The sequence below is a fragment of the Cyprinodon variegatus genome, unplaced genomic scaffold (genome assembly GCF_000732505.1).
Source record: "Cyprinodon variegatus isolate N-32 unplaced genomic scaffold, C_variegatus-1.0 Scaffold1762, whole genome shotgun sequence".
NCBI classification, from domain to species: domain Eukaryota; kingdom Metazoa; phylum Chordata; class Actinopteri; order Cyprinodontiformes; family Cyprinodontidae; genus Cyprinodon; species Cyprinodon variegatus.
Window position 1 is genome coordinate 69,382 of NW_015152215.1, and position 23,439 is coordinate 92,820.

The 23,439-nt window shown below is 36.1% G+C and overlaps 1 protein-coding gene across 1 annotated transcript; it reads right to left on the bottom strand.

Annotated features, from left to right (window-relative positions):
• Positions 1-17,192: 17,192 nt before the first annotated feature.
• Positions 17,193-23,250, bottom strand: LOC107104486 (vam6/Vps39-like protein). The gene is made up of 4 exons (XM_015404485.1): positions 22,633-23,250; positions 22,319-22,453; positions 21,907-21,998; positions 17,193-19,958 (listed from the first exon to the last, which is right to left on the bottom strand). The coding sequence occupies exons 1-4, from the start codon at positions 22,759-22,761 to the stop codon at positions 19,877-19,879; spliced, it is 438 nt and encodes a 145-aa protein (XP_015259971.1). The 5' UTR covers positions 22,762-23,250; the 3' UTR covers positions 17,193-19,876.
• Positions 23,251-23,439: the final 189 nt, after the last annotated feature.

Sequence of the window (23,439 nt, forward strand, 5' to 3'; positions counted from 1 at the left end):
TTAAACCACTAAAACTAGAAAACATCGAGCAAAGTAAAACTGAATACTTAAAAGAAAACATAACAGAACCAAGACTGTGACAAATAAACTGAATTCAATTGTCTGAATACATCGTTTTAAGAATTAAATCCATGTTATGAACCAACAGTTACTTAATAATTACTAATAATTAAATAGCCATTTTATCCAGTACTCTTTTAGTCATCCTCAACTCATTTCCTTCATGAATACTTTCTACTCTTTCTTGAGTAAAAAAAAAAAATTAAAAATTTAGGGACTCTAACCACCTCAGGGTATATGGTTTGTTATATTATATATATAAAAAACTGTTAGAGATGTAATTTGTTAGAATCAGCACTTCAAATGGGAAAAATATGCTCTAAATAAAGTTATTGAATTAAAAAGTATAATTTTGCTTGCTTACGTTATTGGAAAATAGTAAAGATGTAAAGGTTATTTTTGTATCTCTAATATTTATTTAATGAGAAAAAAAATATGCAATTTAAGGAAATGTGTATTTTCATTTATTTATATATATATTTTTTTATAAACCCACCAGTGGCACAACTGGTGCAACTAACAATTAGACTAACAGAAGCTCTTTGAAAATACTTTTTGGCTCTCTTGTTAAATGCAGCACTCTACAGAGGCCCTTTATTTTTAGCCACAGCTAACTGGTCCATCCGACGGATACCTCTGTCCTTTAGCAGGATGACAAAGGAGGCACAAAAACCTACATCTCACTGTCAGACGATAGCAGATAGTCCTCAGCGGATCTGTCTGCATGCCGACCAGTGATTTGGAAGAGATGCCAGAAAAAGAGCCTTTTTCTACTCATTAAAAACACAAACATGTGGGTAGTCACAGTTCATAAGCATTGTTTGTTCACATGAGATTAATAAAATATTCAACATAAAAGATTCTAGGTGGGTTTGACTCCCATGCACACTTTTAAATGTGGCGGAGGACCTGTTATTCTCTTGGCTTGTTACTCTTCCCAAGTGCCTCAGAACCTTATTGGTGTTCATAAATGTGAAATTATAATAATAAATAAATAATTGAACTTTATCTATCCCATCACCTTGTGGAGCAGTGCGCTGCCATCGTGGGGCGCACAGGGAGCTGTCTGGGGTTAAGGGTCTTGCTCAGAGACCCAGAGTGGCAGTCTGTGGGAGTGGGGCTTGAACTCAGAACCTTAGGATTCCAAGCTCTATGCCCTAACCACTAGTCTATCACTCCCCATACACTGTAAGAAATAAAACAGGGATGCTATTTGCTTTCTGTAACTCTTATGGTCAGATTACTATCAAAAAATGTTATTTTAATGATGAACATAAGCAGGTCGAATTGTATTTGAATAACAAAGAAAGATGGTAGAACAACTAAAGATAAAGGATTAGTTCTAACATAAAACTGTCACTTAAAATTGAAAAGGTGTATATGTTAACATTTCCAAAAATCCCTTGTTTATATAACTTTCTAATGGTGAGATTAATACCTGAAATTATTTACTTATTTTGATATTGAGCAGAGGCCTTTTTTGTTGCATTCAAACAACAGATTTTAATCCAACTAAAGATAACCAAACTAATATAACATAATCCCATCACTTTAAACGTGACGGGTGATTAGAAAAATGAACATGTCAGTAGCAGTTAACATGAAAGGATTTCCTGTATCCCATTTAACGGATATAAAGAAACATAAAAGTATAAATGTAACGAATTCATCCAGATGTGTCAACTAGTTCCAGCCACTGCAATATGGCTGTATTAAATTCATGACTGAAATCCAACTTAATATTATTAATTAAACTGAATTAAACTGGCATAACACACAATGGCAGATTAGGGAATTTATTGCATTTGCCTTTATTTTAATTATTGTTTCAAAAGAAGATATATAATATTCTTTGCTTTTAATCAATTTAGTTTAGTGGAACCAGTTGACATCTAGGTTATCTAAATTCAACATGTCAGTTTTTGAGTGTAGGACAGAGAGATGAGCCAAATAGTTGAGAGAGCATAAGAGAGGACCTAGGACTCTGATCTAAAGGTCGCCTCTCCCTGTAGGCTGCTGTTCTGTTCCTACCAGCGCCGCTGTTATTCAGAATACTTATTTGTGTTTAAATAATCTTATACAGAAATAAACAGCTGATGATCGGATTAGACAAAGTAAAAACGCTCACAGCCTGGTTACTATGGTAAAAGACTGCTAATCCAGAATTTAAATATAATCTGAATCTTGGCTCCAGCAGATGTGTTTTCAAATTACTTTTTTAAGATATGCAATTTAATTAACATCTCCCACCTTTGAGAAGAAAAAAAAAGAATACTGTGGCTAAAGTAATAAAAGATTGTCATTGATGGCGTCCGATTTAACATGAGGGGTTAAAAGTCCATATGAATATTGTAGACCGTCTCCCCACCTTTAAATATGGACCAGCTCACCGACAAAGAAAACAAAAGAAGCATAACAAAACCCTGGGGGGATAACAGAGCAGAGGAAGCAGCAGTTTCTTAACTGTCTTTTTTTCATTTTGCCCTCTGCATAAAGAAAACTGCAAACAGCTAAAAGTATGAGCTCATCCAACCCCAGCTAAGACTAAAACGTCGTGGGAGATGTGCTCCCACAGCTGGGATCAGCACAGCATCATGGGTAAAGGCCAAGCTTTCATTATCACAAGCATAAGTATGAGGAAACATGATCCAGAGGCAGCAAAGTAAAGGCTGAAATAGATCGTAAATTATATCTGTAGTTCTGTCCTGTTCAAAGTTGTATAATTTACACCTCTTCCATCTGGTTTTATAGATCGTTGTATATTGTAATAAGCTGTGTTTTCCCCCCATTGCAATATCCCATTGGAGATTACTGCCATCAAACACCAAATCCCCTGTAAGTGTGTTTTCACAGGGAAAGGTGGTGCCTCTTTATATTCAACTCGTCAATATATTGTTGAACCACTTTTGACTGCTATATCACAGCTGCAGGTCTTTTGTGAGGTTTTTCTATAGAGTGAATTTTGTTCCATTGCTTTTGCAAGCAAAAAAACATTTTTTGGTAATGAAAATTAAAAACAAAAAATGCCATCAAAAAATTAAACTTTACAAAAATGTTTCAATTGATACATTTTATATTTTTTATTTGTTCAGTTTTTTTTTGTCAGATTTGGTTTCTCAAATATTTTTTTCAATAACATTTTTTATTTTCCATTTTTTCATTTTCACTTAAGTATTTTGAACTCCATCCTTTTGAAATTGCAGTATGCAGATCTGATTCCCTTTGTTCTTGGGGGTGGGCTTTCCTCTGAAGTGAGGAGCAAAGATGCATTTCTATTGGTCTGCACTGTGCATGTTACAATTCTGAAAAAAATACATATGGGAAAACAAAACATGTGAAAAATGCATATGTGAAGTCTTATTCCGAATAAAAATCTTCTAATATCTGTTCATGCCGTTGGGGCTCTGATTGTTTGGATCATTGCATTCAAAAGATTGCCTCCAAATTTGTCTCTTGTTTAGCTCCATCCATGGTCACACAGTCCCTTGCAAAGAAAAGCATTTCCACATCATGATCCTGCCACTACCATGTGTCACAGTTGCTATAATATGCTCCGGATGATCTCCAATGTTAATTTCTTGACACAGAAAGTTTAGCTTATGGATTGAATCATGCTGCAAACAGGATTTCTCTCTGCTTTGTTATACCGGTTTCTTCTCCATAACAACAAGATTTATGGATTGTTGTCATGCAACCATTATTTTCTAACCTGATTTATGTGTATTCTCAGCTCCGATGCAGTTACCATGGACCTTGGCTGCTCCTCTAAATATATCTCAAAGTGATACAGGGAAACTGCACATTGTGATGTGACGAATCGGAAAAAGTTCAATGAGTGCGGATATATTTGCAGGGCACAGCCCTCCATTCCTCACTAACATCTTCTTGTCATTGTTAATTTCATCACAGGCATTAAAATATCCTTTGTAAATTCAGAAAAAAGTCTAGCAGGCTTCCGGCAGTGGTTCTTGCACCTTTTCATCTCCGTAGCTTGGAGGTTAATCTCTTTGTGCTCATGAGCCATCTATTCCATCCTGTCATAGAGAGACCGTCAGCTAATGAGATCTGCCCTGAATCCATCATGGGTGCAGAAAAAGGAGATGCACAGGGGTCAGAGCTACATCTGGCCCAAGGCTGGGAGACATTTGTCTTCATTTATACGGACAGGCCTGTGCCTCTCGCAGCTCCGCCGTCGCTCCCGTCTTTAGGAAAGATAGTGACACCCTAAAGCAGGAAGGGAAAAGTCTTGACACATTTAGACGAGGAGAGGAGAAAAAGCACACAGCCGTTATGTAGAGGTGTCAGTTCTGGCAGCTCTGTTGGGAACTCTGAGAACCGTGAGGTTTGACTGCGTTTCTTTCCTGTGGACCTGGCAACGAAGCCCTTCGCTGGTTTAGGGATGCCAGGATTAGTGGTTGAAGCGAGATATGAGGGGTTTCAGTCTGAAATCCTCCTTCATCCACATGGAGAGACAAACCTCTGCAGAAAGAGAGCCTAAAGTTCACTAAGGTAAACATGTTGATGCAAAGAAAGATTAAACATACTTTTTATTTTAAGACGTTATCCTGAAAATACAGGTGAGATTTATTTATTTTTATGTGTTTATTTTGATTCCTTTTTGTTAACCGGGCAACAATTATCTGGAAAAAAAAAAATCTTGAGTTGTCCTTCTGTTAATATTTCAGTCGAAAATGAGTGTAACTAATCTTCTATTATACTCTATTTCAGAAGGAGGGATCTTTTACCGGTTCTCCACGGCACTAGTCCCTCTTGTTAATGCGCTTTTCTCTCCACTTTCCTGAAGGGTTTAAGTCTGTGGACCGGGATAATCATAAAGTGGATGGATTTTATCTTTAGTTTATTATTTCTACTCTGGTTTCGACAAACATCTGAGATGACCAGCATGCTGAAGGATCCACCTGTGCAATAACCTGTTCATTTTAATTACCATGTGTAATAACTATATATATAAATACCTATTTAATACCCTGTGCAATAACCTGTGCAATAATCTTTTTAAATAAGAGACTTCAGCTGTTATAGTTATCTCACTACCTCACGATCTGTTCCTTACCTGGTACTACTTTAATGTACAACACCACATCCAAATGTGTATAAGTCACCTTAAATCTCTGCCTTATTTCTTTTTTTCCTCTGTCCACTGTGTATATGTGGACACACTGTATATAGTGTATATTATCCCATGCATCTTTTTCTCCTTTTGGCACCTTTTTTTGACTATTGAGTCGATGTGACAAGTTGATTTCTCCACTGCAAGCAATAAAGCCTATCTTATTTTATTTTATCTTATCTTGTAAACAGTTCACTTATGGTGACTGAAGAATTTCCTTGGTGTTTTAAAGAGCTTATAAAGCTTCTTTGAGGGATCTTTAAAATAAAAATAGACCCACAGTACCATCAATCTGACCCAAGCTAATCCTTTCTTTTATTTATTTAGGTATATTCATACAACAACATAAGGGATAATATCTGAGTCCCAGCTATAATTTTTCCCTGATGATTGCTGATAAATAGAAATTGGTTGAAAATCATACCCTATGTGACATTTTTTAGATTCCTGAATGTTGATGGGGGCTTTTTGATAGAGACATGGATGAATGTCTCAGCAAGCTACCACAGAAACAATGATTCAGGCTCACAATCACAGGTTTTCTCTTTGTTATGAGAAGATGTCTGATAGCTGCACTGCATGAGTCAAGCTTTACTAAGTAAGTAAGAACGACTGCAGCTAAGTAAGTAACTGTGTAAGAAACTAAACTTTATTTATATAACACCCACACCTCAGTTTTCAAATTTAGTTTTATATATTGGATTCTTTTCAATTGGTGATTTACAGATCTTATTCTTTTGACTTCAGGCCCAATAAAAAGGCTTTCATTTAACTAATAAAAATATTGTTGCTAACATCCATGCAGACCAATAGAAATGTGTTTTTTGGCCCCACCTTCAAGAGAAAAGGGAATAAAATGTGATCTGTAAAAAAAAAAAAAAAAAAAGTGAAAATAATACAATTTTATAAGTACAAATTCAAAAATAGAGAAATTTAGAAACGATAAAATCAAAAAAAGAAAAAATATATATAAAAACTGAAAGGATAAAATATTAGTTACATTAATCAATCAAATTTGGGTAAAAGGAAAAATTGCTCTCGAAATATTTTTCAACGTTTTATTTCTGGATTGCCTTTTCTTATGCAAAAATAATTTAACAAAACATGTAATTTGTTTGTAAAAATAATGGAAGAAAATACACTAAATAAAGTATCCAGAAAATTCAAGCCAGCAAAGGAGTGACAGTATTTGCCCTGCAACCAAAGGGTCATTGGTGCAAGCCCCAGCTCTGGCTTTCAGTGCTGTTGTGTCCTTGGGCAAAACACCTCACCTACATCACCTACTGATGGTGAACAGAGGGACTAGTGCCGTGAGTGTAAGGCAGCCTTGCTGCCATCAGTGAGCCCCAGGGCAGCTGTGGTTACAATGTAGCTCGCCACCATTAGTGGGTAAATGGGTGAATGACTGAATATATATTATAAAGCACTTTGGTCAATTTGCCTGACTTGAAAAACATCCTATATAAATACAGGCCAATTACCATGCTTGTTGCTTGTCACAGACAAAATCTTGAAGTCAACAAAAACTACTGGGACTCTAACTGGAGCTGTTTGCTGGGGTCAGGCAAGCTTGTAACTTCTTAAAAAAATTAAACATGGTTCTGGATTGAAAAAAGACTACATCTGTAAAAAAGCACATCACACTATAAAGTACAGTAAAGAATATCTGATGCTGTGGGTCTGCATATTTTGTAAAAGTTACGGGGAGCCTTGTTAGAGCCAAAGTAAAAATATATTAGCATGTAAACGACGAACATAGGCATTGTTATTTTACTGATGCTCATAAACATTTGCTCTTCATTTAGGTCAGTGTCAAATTCCTAAACTAATCTGAGAAGTTGTCCAACTACTACTGTATACATATATTCCCTGGACACCAGTATATATATATATATATATATATATATATATATATATATATATATATATATATATATATATATATATATATATACATTTTTTTGTTATTAAAAATATATTGAAATCTGAACCAAATGATGGATTTGCCAGTTCTAACCCTATAGTGGTGCAGATCAAGAAGCAGAGCAGTTGAGATAATGAACTTATTTCATTTTTCTTCATAGTAACACCTAAAAACAGAAGTTAGTCAGCACAGAGAGAAAAAGATGCACATAGATATTTTAAGGGTTATATGTGTGTAGGTGTGTAAGCACTCTGCTGCGTATACTTGAGCAAAGATCTATAAACGACCAAGGCTCTCTGTTTGGACCGTAACTCATGACTTCTGTCTTTAAGAGGGTTGAAGGGAAACAGTGTTGCATAGTAACTGCTGGATCAAGCAGAAAGAAGTCAGAAGAAATATCTGGATTTTTCTTTAGAAGGATGAAAAGCACTGGGAAATGTCACAGAAACCATAAGCTGTCAAACACCACAGGAGTCCTGTGTGTTTTTCCCAGACAAATAAAAAAAAAAGGATCTAAAAAGAAAAACAAAAAGTCCAACAAAGACGAGACTTCAAAAAATTTATGACCTAATAAATATTTGCATCCTTCTGTGGGTGCTTGTCTGAGATTTCAACAAACTGTATGGCTTGCTTAACTATCCATACCTCTAAAATGTCTTTATATTTTTTCATGTTGTAAGAACAAATTGGAATTTGTTTTATTTGGGTTTGATGCAATAATAAAACCAAGTGGTGCACAACTGTAAAGATGCAAAAAATGTTTTGATACTGTAAACGTTGCAACAGTACTATCACTCACTGCTGGTTAAGGAAAATAAAATAAAAATAGTTTAAAGGAAAACAATGGATTTCTTTACTCTTGTATCTGTGCAAGAATTTAGCTTTTGTGCAAAGGCTCACACTAAAAAGGAAAGGTTGTACAGGTATACACGCCTCATTAAGTGGGTCTTACGATGCAATAAGTTAGACTGTCATGTTTTATGTGGCGATTCTGATGTTAGATTCTAAAACAATTATTTGGGATTAGAGGAACTTATATACTTTGTATTTGTAATGTTTAAAGCAAAACAAAACTCAGGTCCAGTTGGTTTGACTCTCTACATTTGCTGGTAAATTGTGTTAAAATTGTTAACTAATAATCCAAATAGTTTATTATTATCATTAAAGGCTGGTAGCCCTTGATCAAAATTATATTAAATATCAATTTGTTTTGGACTATTTTTCTTTAGAATGATAAATAATTGTTTGTTATTTACAATTTCCAGTATTGATAAATATTAATAATCAAATAAGAACAATATTTGTGTAATCCCAGCTGTTCTGTGATCAAACAGCCTTTCGGAGAGCAGGAAACACAGCAGACAGGTGAAGAGGTGCAGCAGTAGTAAGATTGAAGAATAAAACCCTTCAAGATCTCCGGGAGTTGTGGTGTTCCTTTAATTACTTAAAAACAGAAAAAGAATGGTGCGGCAAAAAACCCAAACCTATCGTAGTGATCCATGGATGATTGTGGTTCCGTGATGCCTTTAGATCTTGGTTGATTTGGTTTTTGATACTGTCTTGCCATGTACTGTAAAGTCTTTTTTTAATTATAATATATAGGAATTATTTCCATTCAGTTCAGGGATTCAAGCTGCCTTTCTCTGTTTTTTTTTTTTACTGTGCATCACAGTTTATTCTCTCATATCAGAGTTAATCTTTTTCCCTATGGTTTGTAGCTGCTTTGAGTCAGAAAATACTTTTTAACCAGAGCTGAAATGTGGAAGTGGTAATAAGTGCTGTCTGAATAGTGTTGGCAGTAAGAAACAAGTAAAAAAAAAAGGAGCTAATATGCTTCTAATCGCAATTCAACGTTCCAGCGTTCCTATATGGGGCTTGGGGCCTACGGCATATGACTCCAACGATCTTTCTGTGACTATTTATAGCGACAGTTTATAGCAAATTTAGCAAAAATATATTGTTGCTTTGCATACATTTGGTGTCACACATGAAAATATTCACACCTTCATAGGTTTGTAGCTCTATAACAGAGATCATTTTTTCGCTCTATTAATGTAACTGTTATTTGTTGTTGTTTTTTTTAGAAGGCTGCAGTCCCAATTTGATTAGCATCATCCATGTACTTTTATCTGGCATCATATCACCCAGAAGGCTAAAGGTTTTATGGATTCAGCACACCAGTGGAGCTCCTTTTTTTACCATGTTCTTACTACTGAAGCTACAAAAGGCGAAGGAACAGGAGCTACCAGCAATTTGCTGTATTTAGAATCCACCTTAGTTTAGCTTCCTTTGTGTTAATTAGTCTTCCTTCCAAAGTGGTTCCACAACTAATTCAAAGTCATTTTCCATTTGCTGTATTTTTCTGTACCAATCACACCGGTTCCCTGTCCTGCTCTCTTCCCACCAGTCCTTATTATTCATCACTAAAACTCCTTCTTTACTCTTTAGCCTCTAGTCTGTCTGCCTTTGGTTCCAAATAAGAACCCAAACATGTACCCACCAGTACATGGCTATCCACCGAAACTGACAGGTAAAGAAAGGAAGCTCTGGAGGAGCTGCTGAGATCCACACCTTAAGTTGATAATCTATCAACATGAAAATAAGTTGCAATTGTTGAGAGAAAGCACTGAAGGCTAATTCTACAGTCTAAAAAGCGTGTCACACTCGAACATTTGTTGTTGGGAATTCTATAACATATAGTTCAAGAATAACAGCATAATTTCAGTGGTTGCAATGCTTTAACCACTCATCAAAGGAACCCACAGACATCCAGTCACACACACCTGCAGATACAAGTCTCAATGGAATACCACAATGATGATGCATAAAATCCATTCTACTGCGATCTTGCTGCAGCTGATAATCTTCAGCCTGTGATGCATGCAGGTTTGGTCTTGTACATGTTGTACAAGTGTGCTGTGCAAATACTGACTGTCAGGAATTCATTCTAGCCTCCAGGCAAATGTGAAGGTAGTGAAGCAAAGGTTGACTCATGCAAGGCTTACATGCTGCTTCACCACCACAGAATACAACAAGATAGTTACAATTGTAACTCTTAAAGCCAACTGGTGACTTAAAATATTATTTTGCCAATAGAAAAGAATTTAAATGTTCACAATTGATAACTAGAAAGGCACTGAGAGCGCTGAACTCCACCAAACAGCAAGTTTTGCCCAAGATTGAGTTTTGCCCCATATTGAGGTGCACATTTGGTAAAAAATTTCCATAAAATCCTTACATAAGTTTATGAAAAAGGCACAGTGTGCAGCCTCTGGTGTTTGCTCTGCTCTCACCTTCTTCATTCACTTTGCTTTCTTGAGTGATCAGCAGATCGAGACTTCGAGCAATTGCTTACCTTTCCTGTGTTTTTGTCTTCATTATAATACTTTGGATTTCTTTGAGTCCAATGCTGAAGCTGTCAATAGTCACTGCTGCCACTCTCTGGTTGAGGGGGGAACTGCTAAAGAATCCTTTAAAAACCTACATCTGGATTATGATGTGATTTATAACCAAAATTTTGTGGATTGTTTCTTGAACATAACCTTTCAAAACGCATATTATAGAATGTTTGTCAAAACTATTTCTTTTTTTATTTCAATTCTCGCAGCCACACATATTACTAACCTCAGTGTCTTGTTAGGGTTGATAATTCCTACAGCCTACATAGTATGAGTTGTAAACAAAAACCAAATAAAAACACACTTGTCCTAAACATGATAAACAGATTTAACCCCCTTGGTAAAGGGACAGTCTCAGATTTTTTCCACTCCCTACTAAATATGACTCCCAAGGATTCCTCAGCCCATAGACAAGCATGGGCTACTGAGTTAAACAAAGAGATAGGAGAAGCATTTTGGGAACAATGCTTAGAAAATATAAATGATTGTTCAGTTAATGTTAGACATAACCTGATACAATTCAAGACATTGCATCATCTGTATTATTGTAAGACCAATATTCATAAGCTTGACCCGTCAACATCACCACTTTGTAACAGATGTAAAATTACTGATGGAACACTTGCTCACACTCTTTGGTTTGGTATTAAGTTATCATCTTATTGGTATGATATTTGTCAATGCTGTTTGAAAGCCTTCAAGAAGACATTTAAACCTACAAACTGGTTGCCATCTTGGAACGAACAGGGGCTTGTCTTTTGGCTAATATTCAAGCTGTGTCTTTAGGGATGGTTGTGGCAAAGAAAATGATCCTGCAGATGTGGAAAAGTGACGTTGCACCAAGCTACGAAATGTGGCTGAGGGAAATGGGGAACGTGTTGAGCCTGGAGAAGATCATGTATCACAGCAGGGACAAAATAAAATACTATCACAAGATCTGGGATCCTCTTTCTCCTACATAAGAGGAAAATACTGACTTCCATATTGAAAGAGCTGAATGCCTCCCATGCACTGTATTGTCACACTATATCAATGACTCTGATAAATATTTGTCAATATGCTTTCTTCTGTGTGTAACAAAAAAAAAAAAAAAAAAAAAAATATATATATATATATATATATATATTTATATATATGCACACTATCGAACCCAGCCAATCTTACTTACTGGAAGGTGAGCGATTCAAACCATTAGAATCCTACAGATTTAAATGCAATTGGCAACCTGTCGAATTAAAGAGGAAGCATATATATATATATATATATATAAAACATGTCTACACACCATCTTGATCCTTGTTATTTAAACTGGTTAAAGTTTGAAGAACCCCCTTGGGTCTTTCACATGGGTTTAGACCAAATCCCAAAATGCACCTTATTAAACTGATTCTAACATTATCCCAAATGGCAGGATTCAATTTGTCCCAATTCTAATTAGACAATAATTTATTATGAACATGGTAGGAAAAAAATAAAAGAACTCTTCAAAGATTAAAAAAAGGATGGATTGTAGGAGGGCATATGCGCTGGCTGTCATGAGGGAAATGAAAGTCAGAACTGGAGGAGCAACATTTTTTTATTTTTTCCAACCACCACTCAAACATTTTCTTTCCTAGAGCAGTACTAGGGATAAATGTTTGATGGGTTTTGGTCAAATGGGCGATTCAGTCCCACATATTTTGGGACTGTCCTTAGATCCAAAAATACTGGAACGATTTTCTAGAAAGAATGCTGAAAGTAAACATTGTTTCAACACTTTATTATTTATACTTAATGTGTTCTCTAATCCCTTTTTTATCACCAAAGGACTCCCCTAATGACAGCAAAGAAGATTTCCATAATTAACTAGGTGAAACCTGAACCATCAAGTTTGGATCACTAGACACAAGAAATCAATCATCTATATGGAATGATTAACGGTTCATTAATGAAATAAAGGCTTTCCATTTGGTTAACAATAAAGTAAAAGAAGGAAAAAAGAAACCAGTAAACAAATTGATATGAATTAAAAAAAAACATGAATGTGATATTTTTTCACAATTAAAAAAATTGAAAAGATTTTGACATTAATCCTGTTGATGACCTAAATATTAACATTTGTGATCAAAAACTGTGGATCCTGGAAAGAAAGTGTTGAACACTATTTGCAAAATATCTCAGACTCAAAATCTGAGATCTATGGAACGACCTGGTATCTCAATAAGCTTCAGCATTTTTGCAAAAAGAATAAACAAAAGCACAGATTGTAGATGTGCAAAGCTTGTAAGGCAAGTTTATTTATATAACACATTTCTGTGGCAAGACAAAAACAGATGGACAGCATAGAGGCAACATAAATAATTAAAGAGAATACAAGTGACACAAAAAGTAAACTGATATAAAAAGTGTTTTTATAAAAGAAAAATTATTAAGAAAATGGAACAACTGCTAGACTAGAAACTAAACTAATAGTGTTCAAATGGTACAGTGAAAGGGCACTCTAAAAAAACAGCTAATTTTAAGTAAACATTGATCACTTTCCTTCCGGCACATAAAATCTTACATTGGTTTAGCTCTGGTTTAAATGTAAGAAAATACCATGGGGAAAGAATACTTTTCCAGTGCTGTAGCCTTTAGTAATAAAAGCTAAAGACAAATAAAATTTAGAAATATAAAAGATTACTCCAGATTATTCCTGCTGCCTTTTCTTTTTATACTCAGTTTTCCGTCATTCTGTCAGACAGCGAATTTTCCCCTTTTGCAAGCCATCATCTGCTATTTCCTTTAAGTGAGTCCAAGCAGACGGGTGGAGCTCCAGGATACACAGATGAACCAGCCGGAAAGTACATAATAATGTGTGTTTAAAGCTGCTTCTCTGGATCAGGTGTGCTCCTCCTCGTCACAAAAAGGTCATCATATCCTGTTGGAAACGAGTCAACAGGGCCAACCTGGAACCATAAAACGTCACATTACAACAGCAAGCTGAACGATGAGAGATAAGATATTTTATTTTTTATTAATTTTTTACATGTATATATGGCAAATAAGAAACATCGAACACGGAGGATTAGGTAATGACCTTCTGATGTTCTTGGTTCTCTTTATCATCCTAATAATGACGGTGGTGTCTTTAGCTCTGATACAGAAAGCTATGTTTAGAACCCATGCAGATGTTTCCAACAGACATGGAAAAAACTCAAAGCTTTTAACCTTCCTGTAATTATGCACCTGCCAAGAACCGTTCATTATGTTACTTTATTCAATCCATTTACATTTTAAAAGCTTTTCCTCTTTGCTGCTTGTAAACATTTTAATGGTTTTGATAGGTTTTTAACCACATACTTCCTCCCTTTTTTCCTTTTTGCCTCTGGAGTTTTCTTGGTTATAGGAATAAATATATTGTTTTAAAAAATCAAGTTCTGAGAATTTATTTTTTTTGTTTTGTTTTTTACTCAAATATTGCTTGGATGTAATGGAGGAAACATGTTTAAAAGAGTAATAAATACAGAATAAAGGAATACATTTATTTTTAGAAAGTAAGTTTTTAACAGTTTGTGTCCATGCATGAGGCTACCCTTCAACAGACATTCTGATCTACTATTTGTTTTTTGAAGAAAACAATTTGCTTCTCTGAGTCACATTTATACCATACCATACTATGCTACTTTACTCTTTCTGCTGTAGAATTAAAACTCACATATCGACATAGCAGCCTGCCTATAGAGAACAACAGATCTAGATCAAAAAGGTAATACATGCAACCGTAATTAAACTATGCTAATCTTAAACTAAAATATGCAAGTGTTTTCAGTTATATTGGCCTGTGAAAAAAACAACAAAAAAAACAGGCTTAAATCAGAGGCAATCTTTGGTTTTAGTCAGGAGTTTCTGAGAAGTTCTGTAAGCATAACCTACCACTTACTTTTAAACCAATAACATAATAACTGGTTCATCCCAAAGACAGAACATCAAAACAAAAGATGAGCAGCGTTCTTTTGTTGTTATGCATAATCCAGTGCAGTGAGGGTTGCTTGGACTCCTACATTGTAGAAAACAAACAACTATGCAAACACATGGAGCAGCAGAGGAGAGCCAGTAACTCTGGGCGAGATTCTGCTCTAAACTTGCACCTCGAGAACAAAGGACACACCTTTGAAGACCAACGTGTTCAGGTTTTGGACAAAGAGGACGGATGGTTTGAAAGAGGAGAGAAGGAAGCGATCTTTGTTTAAAGGAATGACATCATCATGCTCATCATGATTAAAATGGCCAAAAACAAAACCTGTGCACAACAAAAGACTTCAACAACCCAGAGGATGACAGGTGGGTCTTTGATTTACATCTGACTTGGATGATCAGAAGAATGATTCTCCTACTACAGCTTGCTTTGGTGGGATCCCCAGAACTGACAGAGACTTGACAGAAAAGGTCTGCTTTCCTACAATTAAAGCCTGTTTTGTTGTCATTGATGTACCAAACCAACATTATGTTACCTTTACAGAGTTTATACTAAACAAATGATAAATATAACTTTGTTATACTTGAGTATGTATAGTTTTAATAATAATTGAACTTTATTAACCTCACATTGGAGAGATTTACCTCTGCATTTAACCTATCCCCTTGGGGAGCAGTGGTTGAGGGTCTTGCTCAGAGACCAAGAGTGGCAGTCTGTGGGAGTGGGGCTCAAACTCAGAACCTTAGGATTCCAGGCTCTATGCCCTAACCACTAGGCCGCCACTTATAATTATACACACACACATACTCGTTCTGCCATAGTGAGGACCATGCATTTACTCCCATTGACCTCCATTGATTTACAGCAGGCATCCCCAAAGTCGGTCCTTGAGGGCCGCTGTCCTGCAGGTTTTAGAGGTTTCCTTGCTCCAGCACAGCTGATTTTAATTGAAAGCTGATTAACAGGCTTTTGCTCTACTGCAATCATTATAATCAGCTGTGCTAAAGCAGGGAAACCTCTAAAACCTGCAGGACAGCGGCCCTTGAGGACCGACTTTGGGGATGCCTGATTTACAGTCATTTTGAACCCTTTGTATGCCCTAACCCTAAAACTAACCCTCAACCTAACCATTACCAATGCATACCTCATTCTAACCCTAACCCCATGACACCTTAGCCCTTAACCTCAACATGTGAGGTTAATAGCATGTGGTCCTCAATCTGATGGTGAAATTGGAAGAAATGGTCCTCACTCTGAGGGCTAGACAGGTACACACACACTTTGGTATACATATAGTAAAAGAAATATATAGGCAACATTAAAATTAGTATACTTTGAGCACACTTGCGTCTACTATTTTCCGCTAAGGTATTTTGCTTGCTTGCTGTCTACTAGATCTAATACAATATAATCAATCTGTGGGGATTAATGCCAGTTGCTCATCTGGCCTCCATCCAGCCTGGATCAGGTTTGTTCTAGGTTCTTAAATCCCTTCTTACTGCAACATCAGCAAATATGTTTCCCACTTTTTGCAAAAATAAATATTCCATTTTAACCACTGTCTTTCTTCTCTTCCTAGAAGCTGGTGCGCACCTTCAAGCAAGGTTTGCCAGGCTTTATGTGGGCACATTTCTGTTGGCTGGGCAGCTTCTAGTAAGAAGATCTTTTCCATTTTGACATCAGGACATAAATCTCTCCATCAGGACATTCCAAGACATTGCAGCATCTCAGGACATTTAGGAAAAAAACCAAACATGAAACCTGGAGGAAGGAGAATTATTCAGTGTTTCCCCGCCCAATTGGACATTCCTTTTTGAACATCTCTGCAGTCCCTCTCACAATGCAGCTGTTCTATCTTGGCTAAGAGCAAAGTATATAGTGCTTATTTTGGCTGTTGAGAGGCTTGATCAGTCTCCCTCCCTCCCTGATAAGAGTCATTAGGACCCTCCAGAGACTCCGATGGAGAAAGCAGTGGGAGTGTTTCAGTTGTGTTGCATTGCTGAGCAGTTTGGCTGTTGTGATATTTTTCTATTTTTTGCTTAAGCTGTCTCACCCAAGTGAAGAAAGTGAATTGTGGGTCTATCATCACTGAGGATGCTGATTTCATGGAATTAAATGAAAAAGGAGAGAGGGAGAGTTTTCTTGTAACAGAAGAAAGCAGGGTTTAAGTAAAGTACAGTGAGTTTAGACCCATCTTAATGTGACAAAATGGGGGAGTGGTGACCTTTAGTTGAAGATCCCTGGTTATATTCACACAGACTGCAACTCAGGGCTCCTTCAGCAGCAGCCATACTCTTAGAATGTTTGGCATAACATCAGCGCAGTGCTCTTTTACACAACCAAGCAAATGACAGAATTTTTAGATTTCACCTTTTACATCTCAGAGTTGATTTCATCCAGCTTGTTGCAGAAACGTTGCTTTCCCTCAGACATTTAACATGAAGGATTCCCCTCTAATTTCCTGTATACGCCTTTATTTCAAAAAATAGGTTTTGACAGAGTAATGCTGCCTTGGAAACTCCAGCTGTGTATTCGAAATACACACAATAAAAAGATCTCAATGTGAAAGCCCTGGCACATTTGGGGAAGGATTTTGTGTTAATAGTGTTTAAAAAATTGTCATGTTGACATTTTTAGTAATCAATGAGGGGGAAAGAAAAGAGAACTTTATTTACCACATAAATGGGCTGTTTAGTTGTTTTTTTAATGAAAAAAATGCTATAATTAAATAGGTGTTTAGAGGAATTAGATCCTGAAACTGAAAGTTTGTTAGTTTTTAGAGGGATTGAAGTTGATTTATAAGAAAAGCTTAAAAATAGTGACAAATTATGATGTAATATCAGTTTTTAAAGTAAATATCTAAAAGGCCCTGATGGGAGGGGATTTGCTAGGAGTGAAACCCCCCCCCAAAAAAGGTTCAAACAGTAATTGGACACCTCAATGGCAACGAGATTTCAATAACCAGTCAGCAATCTTTTACTTTTACTTCTATCAGTTTGCATATTTCATGTTTATTAAATGTATTTTTGCATTATTTTCATCTGCTTTAAATGTCTTTAAGGTGTGTGTAAAGTCACACATACAGTTTCTTTTTTATTCTAATATGAAGACGTTAAATAACCATTAATTTAAGAAAATTCACATAAATTCCAGAGCAAACTGCAAACACAGCAAACATGATCACCAATAAAAATCATTAACATCTCCAAAGGTCATTATAGTGAAGTGAAACATGTATACTTGCTCAATCAGCTTTAACTCATGCACCTCGTTCTTTTTAGAAATTCAACAAAATGTTGTTTCAAGAAGGGATCTGCTGATCAACTTATATCAACTTGCATCTAAAATGTCTGATATGAGCACAGATAGATGGACTTGGCTCCATCATGTAATCAGCTTTAGTATTTCTATGTAGCCGTGCTTGTATCCTGCACACAGAGCGCCGTCACCACAGCAGATGTTACGCTGCGATGTGGCTTTTACCTTCTGGAGGTTGAAAAACAAGCTACTGCTGAGTTCAAAACCTGTCTCGCACAATTTTCCAGTCTTCTAAATTATAATTTATTCAACAGATGAATTTCCTTTTTAATATAAAATTTATGCAACGCATTAGTTAAACATAAAGGGATGCGTTTTTCTCATACTTGTTGTACCTAATCAGCCTTTTTTTGACTTTCGAACAACTTGAGTATCTTTTGTCCTGATATCTTATTGGGTCAATATTGGTATCATACAGAACTCAAAGCTGCTATTTTGATGTCATATCAGCAATTAAAAAGTTGGATTGGGACACCGCTAGCTCATTCAATTCCTTCCTGAATGAAAGAAGAAATGTTTAAATAAATCATTAAAAGTCTAGAATGGGGATATTTGTCCCAGTAAAAATTTTATGTAAATGTTTAAGAGGCTGGCCAGTCCTCAAACACCATTATGTGCTAATATAACTCAAAAAGGATACATGAGTAACAACATTTGTACATTTAAGTCAATATTAAATCAATCATTTGTTTTGTTTACTGTAGTCAACCGAAATTCAACTTGTACAATTCTTATTCAGTGCTTTAAATCTGTAATTTAATGCTCATATATTTGCAATTTATACTTGGAAATTTATGATTGTTTAAATTAGTGATTTATACTTTTATTGTTTCTTAGCTGTAACCTTGTATTTGTAACTTCTAAGCTTGTATTCTATCAGATGGAACATTTGATTTCACATTTTTGTAGATGAAAACAAAAAAATACAAATCTTAAACTTACTTACTTAAAAAGCTTTAGTTTCATTCTCAATAGTAATGTTACCATGCATGTTTAGCATCTAAAACCTGTTTGTTTATGAATTTGTGAGCTTAAAGGTTAAATCAAATAAGGAGAAATGACCCAGCAAACGCTGCATGCTTTTTTAATTTTTAGTAAAGAAAACATCTCTGCTCCTTGAACTTCTCACTAGAGAAACAGCAAACAGACACATTTCAGAACAATATTGCCTTCAAATATCTACCCTTCCTCTCAGGTTTAGTATAATTACAGTATAAAAAAAAAAAAAAATCATAGAATCAATTTAAAGTGCAGGACTAACATTTTCTCTCTTAGTGAGAGAAAACACAAAAATTCAAGCTTCCAGTTAAAGTTGGAAATAAAAAATGATAAAAAGGTGTTGAAGTGAATACTGCTACAGTTTTAAAACTGATTAATAAGCCTTGGTGATGTTATTTCTTTTAGGTTTTGTGTAAACAGTCCAAACCTATGGTAAATATATTTACTGTAACAGATCCCAACTAACAAAGGCAGACCAGTGATGGTGATAAACTCTATTCCTCAACCCACAATTGAACTGATTAAATTGAATAAAATAAAAAACAAGTGGTTAATTTGGGTATAGATTAGGTGGGAAAAAAAACTGAATTGTAAATTATATTAAATGACAAAAACTGATATGTTCTAGGGAAACAACAAAGTTGGTTATACTCTAACAGAAAGTGATGAGTGACATCTTGTTTCACACAGGTACAATCTTCAGAGTCACAGAAGGCGTTTAACAGTACTGTAGCTCTCAGTATGGCATATCAATGGTCTCTAGGGAACTAACCAAAAAAGCCCAGTCTGTGATAATCAGAGATACTCAGCACAAACCTCCGTCATCCCAGCTGTCAATAATCATGCCTGTAAGGCAACAAATCCTTTACAGTGTTTCAGAAGCACGTTTTGGATTGTCTGCATCGACCTCTCTCTTCCTCTTGAGAGTCTTTCCGAATGTTTCTTCATGTGTACCGAGAGAAAGGCTCAAACTGTGGCCCCGCTCTGCTCTGAGATGTCTCAGGCCAAAAATAAATCAATACTTTATTTATATTAGTCCTTCCAACATGTCCGAGTCCAAAGGGTGGAGGAGAAGGTGGGGGTTTATCAGGCCCAGTGTGAAGCGGCTCTTACTGCTCAGTGGGGCAGACGCTGCGATCTTTGCAGCAGAAATAATGCACAACCACGCCATTAGGATACCTGGCAAATGCACTGAAAGAGAACCACAAGAAAGAAGATTTAGTAGCATCATCATCATCATCATCATCTGTTCCAGTAAGAAGCATTAGATTGACATAAAGCATCAAAGTTTTTTCACATGTTGTAACAGAACCAAAAACATAATTTATTATATTCGCATTTTGTCTAAGGTGGAAGGAAAAAGTTAATAATTTTTTCATTTTTAAATAAAAATTTGGATTCCTTTTGGGGTGTCATCAGCTTTTTTGTAGGGACTCGATAAGTTTTTCATTTTTCTTTAGAGAATAAATCAAGCTAAGTCAGATAACATGGAGAGAGACGGTCATGGATTCCTAATAGATTTATGTCTGAGCTTTGACTTGGCCATTCTAACACTGAACATGCTCTTATGCAGCAGGTTTTCTGCTGGTATCTGGTCTGTATTTAGCATCATCTGTCTCACTGTCAGCTTAGACCAGCGCCCCTTTTATTATTGGAAAAAAAAGCAAGCCCACAGCATGATGCAACCACTAAATTTGTCCAAGGTGGTGGTAAATGAAGGGTCTGGACCATTGGTTTCAAACTCTAACCCTTCACGGCTGTGTCCTGTTACTCTTTAAATGGTTAATCTACCCAGTTCTAGACAACAAGCTTATGTTTGCAAACAATGCATCCTAGCTATATATAAACAGACTTTAACTAACATATCCCAGCACACATTTTCTTTCCCTTTCCCATTCCTTCTATGGCCAGGTGCTTCTAGCTGCCCACCAAGAACATCTGCTAGCTCCTCTTTGGCTGCAACCTCACCGCTCTGACCCTGTGTGATTTATGGCTCATTGTGTTGACAGGTGTTAGCATACTAAAGCTAGAAGCTGCCGTACTCCCATCTTTCTTCCAGGTTTCATCCAAAGCTGTTTTTATTTCATACCTGATGCTGCTCTGATTGATGATTGGTCAGTGCTGAAGTTAAACTAAAACTTGATTAATTGCTTAATGGGCTCTATGCACAACTCCACTACTTCCTGAACTCAATGCAGCTCTTCTGTTTCCTTTCTTTCATTACTGGATGACCTGATTAATCCAGGTGTGTCTGCCCATGGTTACTGAGGTCAGGCACACCTGGATTAATCAGTTCATTGAATAGAAGCAAACAGGAAACAAACGCTGCCTTAATTTCAGGAAGTAGTGGATTTCTGCAGAGAGCCCATTGTCTAGAGGCCTCTGTTATCAAGATTCCTCATTTGCACTGACACCACTTTGGTTTTATTCTCTTTGTAGTTTGTGTGTTTTAGCTAAGGATTAAACTGAATATTTATTTGTAATAGGGAAAGTATTACTTTTAATATATTTTAGCATAAAGTGGTACCTTATTGGTTTATATAAACAATCTGTTTCTAAACGCTAGTGCTTGAAACAACCCTTTTGAGACAGTTTGAGAATTTATGGTGGTTTACTTAATGATTAATAAAACCAACTGCAGTTATAAATTAAAATGAACATTTATTACAGGTTTTATCATTTATCATAAGAATAATTGCACAACGGCCACATTTACTGGCTGAATAAATGATTGTTAACCGACGATCCAAATCGTTCTAATCATCAAATGCTAATTACAATTCTCTTGTGCAAATAACATATCTATAAGTAATGGATGATTTTTTTTTTTTATCATGACTTCCAGGTATAATAATAATTAATAAATATAAATTATTCTTATATCATAAGAATAATTGCACAACACATCACTTCTTGTTGGTCTATGATTAAAACAGACGGAAGTTTTTTTCCTGCAAGAAAAATATGATAAAGTCAAGAGCCATTAAGCCTTTTGCAAGGTACTGTACAGCAGATATAAACAATTAAGATTTAGGAAAAAAAAAAAACCAGATTATGATTTTATATCGATAAAAAAAGGTATCCATTTTCCTACTCGTAATGAATTATAAGCCATGTCTTGTATGAGAGATTGCTGTACCTGTTTCCTATCTTCTTCTTGCAGACTCTGCAGGTTTTTTCTTCTGTTATTACACATTTAACCTGCTGATGGAAGATTCGTTCCTCTTGCACCTGAAATAAAACACAAATAATTAGCTTTTAAAAAAAATTTTTTCTAACCACAGTCATCTGCATGCCTAAAAAAAGAACAATTTAAATCTTTCAAATGCAGTCATCCACTAGTTACTGAGGTTGAGGACTAGTTAACTTCCAAACCACAGCCCTACTGTCCTAATAATGTTTTAGTATCATCATGAATCCCCTAAATGGTCTGTATCATTTGGTTTTGAAGGGAATGCATCAAATGCTCCCTTTGGGATTTCCCTCTGCATGGGAGCCACTGAGGCATCATGCTGTCCCTTCGTGTGGAAATAACCGACCCCAGAACTCACCCGGAGGAACTCGGCCTGCAGGAGACTCTTCAACACCTGATTACAGCGCTTCATCTGGGCCTTCTCCTCCAGGACGCTCTCAAGAAACACCCTTATCTCTCGGATCTGAGTGTTTGCTGGGAGCAGATTAATAGCCTAGAAAGACACCGCAGAAAAACTTGTTTAAAAAATGATTTTGGATAAATCAGCTCTGATACATTAATTTTGTCTCATCAGAGCAGAAATTTGTTCCTCAACCCTTGTCTTTTATTCATAGCAATGATTCAGAAACAAAGTTTAAGTTTAAAAGTGCAAAATGTCAAAGAAGTGGTCACCTTGGAGGTGTTCAGCTTGCTGTGGTGCAGCTCCAGGACCTGCAGGGCTGCCTGCAGGTTTGCCTTAGGCTCAGTGAGCTCCATCGTAATGGGCCCCAGGTAGTGAGAGTCAGGGGGGGAGAGGTACATCCGCAGCAAGGACAGATAAACCTGCAACAGCAGTTAATTCTTCCCTGCAGTCAGATCTCATTTAGGTTGGACGTAATGACAATGAATAAATGACACACACAGGGACAGACGTTTGACTTTCAGATCAATCAAGCATTAAGAAAGTTGGAGAGAGCAGAACTTTCAGCGGATAACAGGGAGGATGAGCCGAGAACAGAGGCTCATCAGTTTAAACCTCTGAAATCAACAGGGATAAATAAAAACACTGGTTTAATCATGAGAATTACAATACCAGGTACATTTACAGCAGGAAAGTCCTTCTGGACCTTCATGGGACTTTATCTTTGTTTGTCTGTTCACATTAAAGAACAGAGCTGGATCAGGGTCCATATGGAAGCAAACTCTGTCTCCCTCAAAAAGAAAGACATGGTCTGAACTAGAGTTGAAACTAACTATTATTTTGCAAATCGATTAATAATCTGATAGCCAAAGGTTCCTTAAAGAAGACTTTTTACAAAATTAAACCAGACGAAACTAAAACTTTTCCACTTGCGGAGTTATGGATAGAGCATTTTGCAGACAATAAAGATTGTCGATTTTTTTTTTTTACAATTTTGGAATAATTACTGCTCTGTCAGCTTAAAGCATGTTTAAAGTCTCCCTTATTAAATTAGTTGACGATTATCTCAATAATCAATA

Coding starts and splice junctions, on each gene's coding strand:
- LOC107104486 (XM_015404485.1), bottom strand. CDS start 22,761: ATGTACCTCTCCCCCCCTGACTCTCACTACCTGGGGCCCATTACGATG. Junction 22,454..22,632: donor GCAAGCTGAACACCTCCAAG/GTGACCACTTCT, acceptor GTGTCTTTCTAG/GCTATTAATCTGCTCCCAGC. Junction 19,959..21,906: donor AAGAAGAAGATAGGAAACAG/GTACAGCAATCT, acceptor GTTCTCTTTCAG/TGCATTTGCCAGGTATCCTA.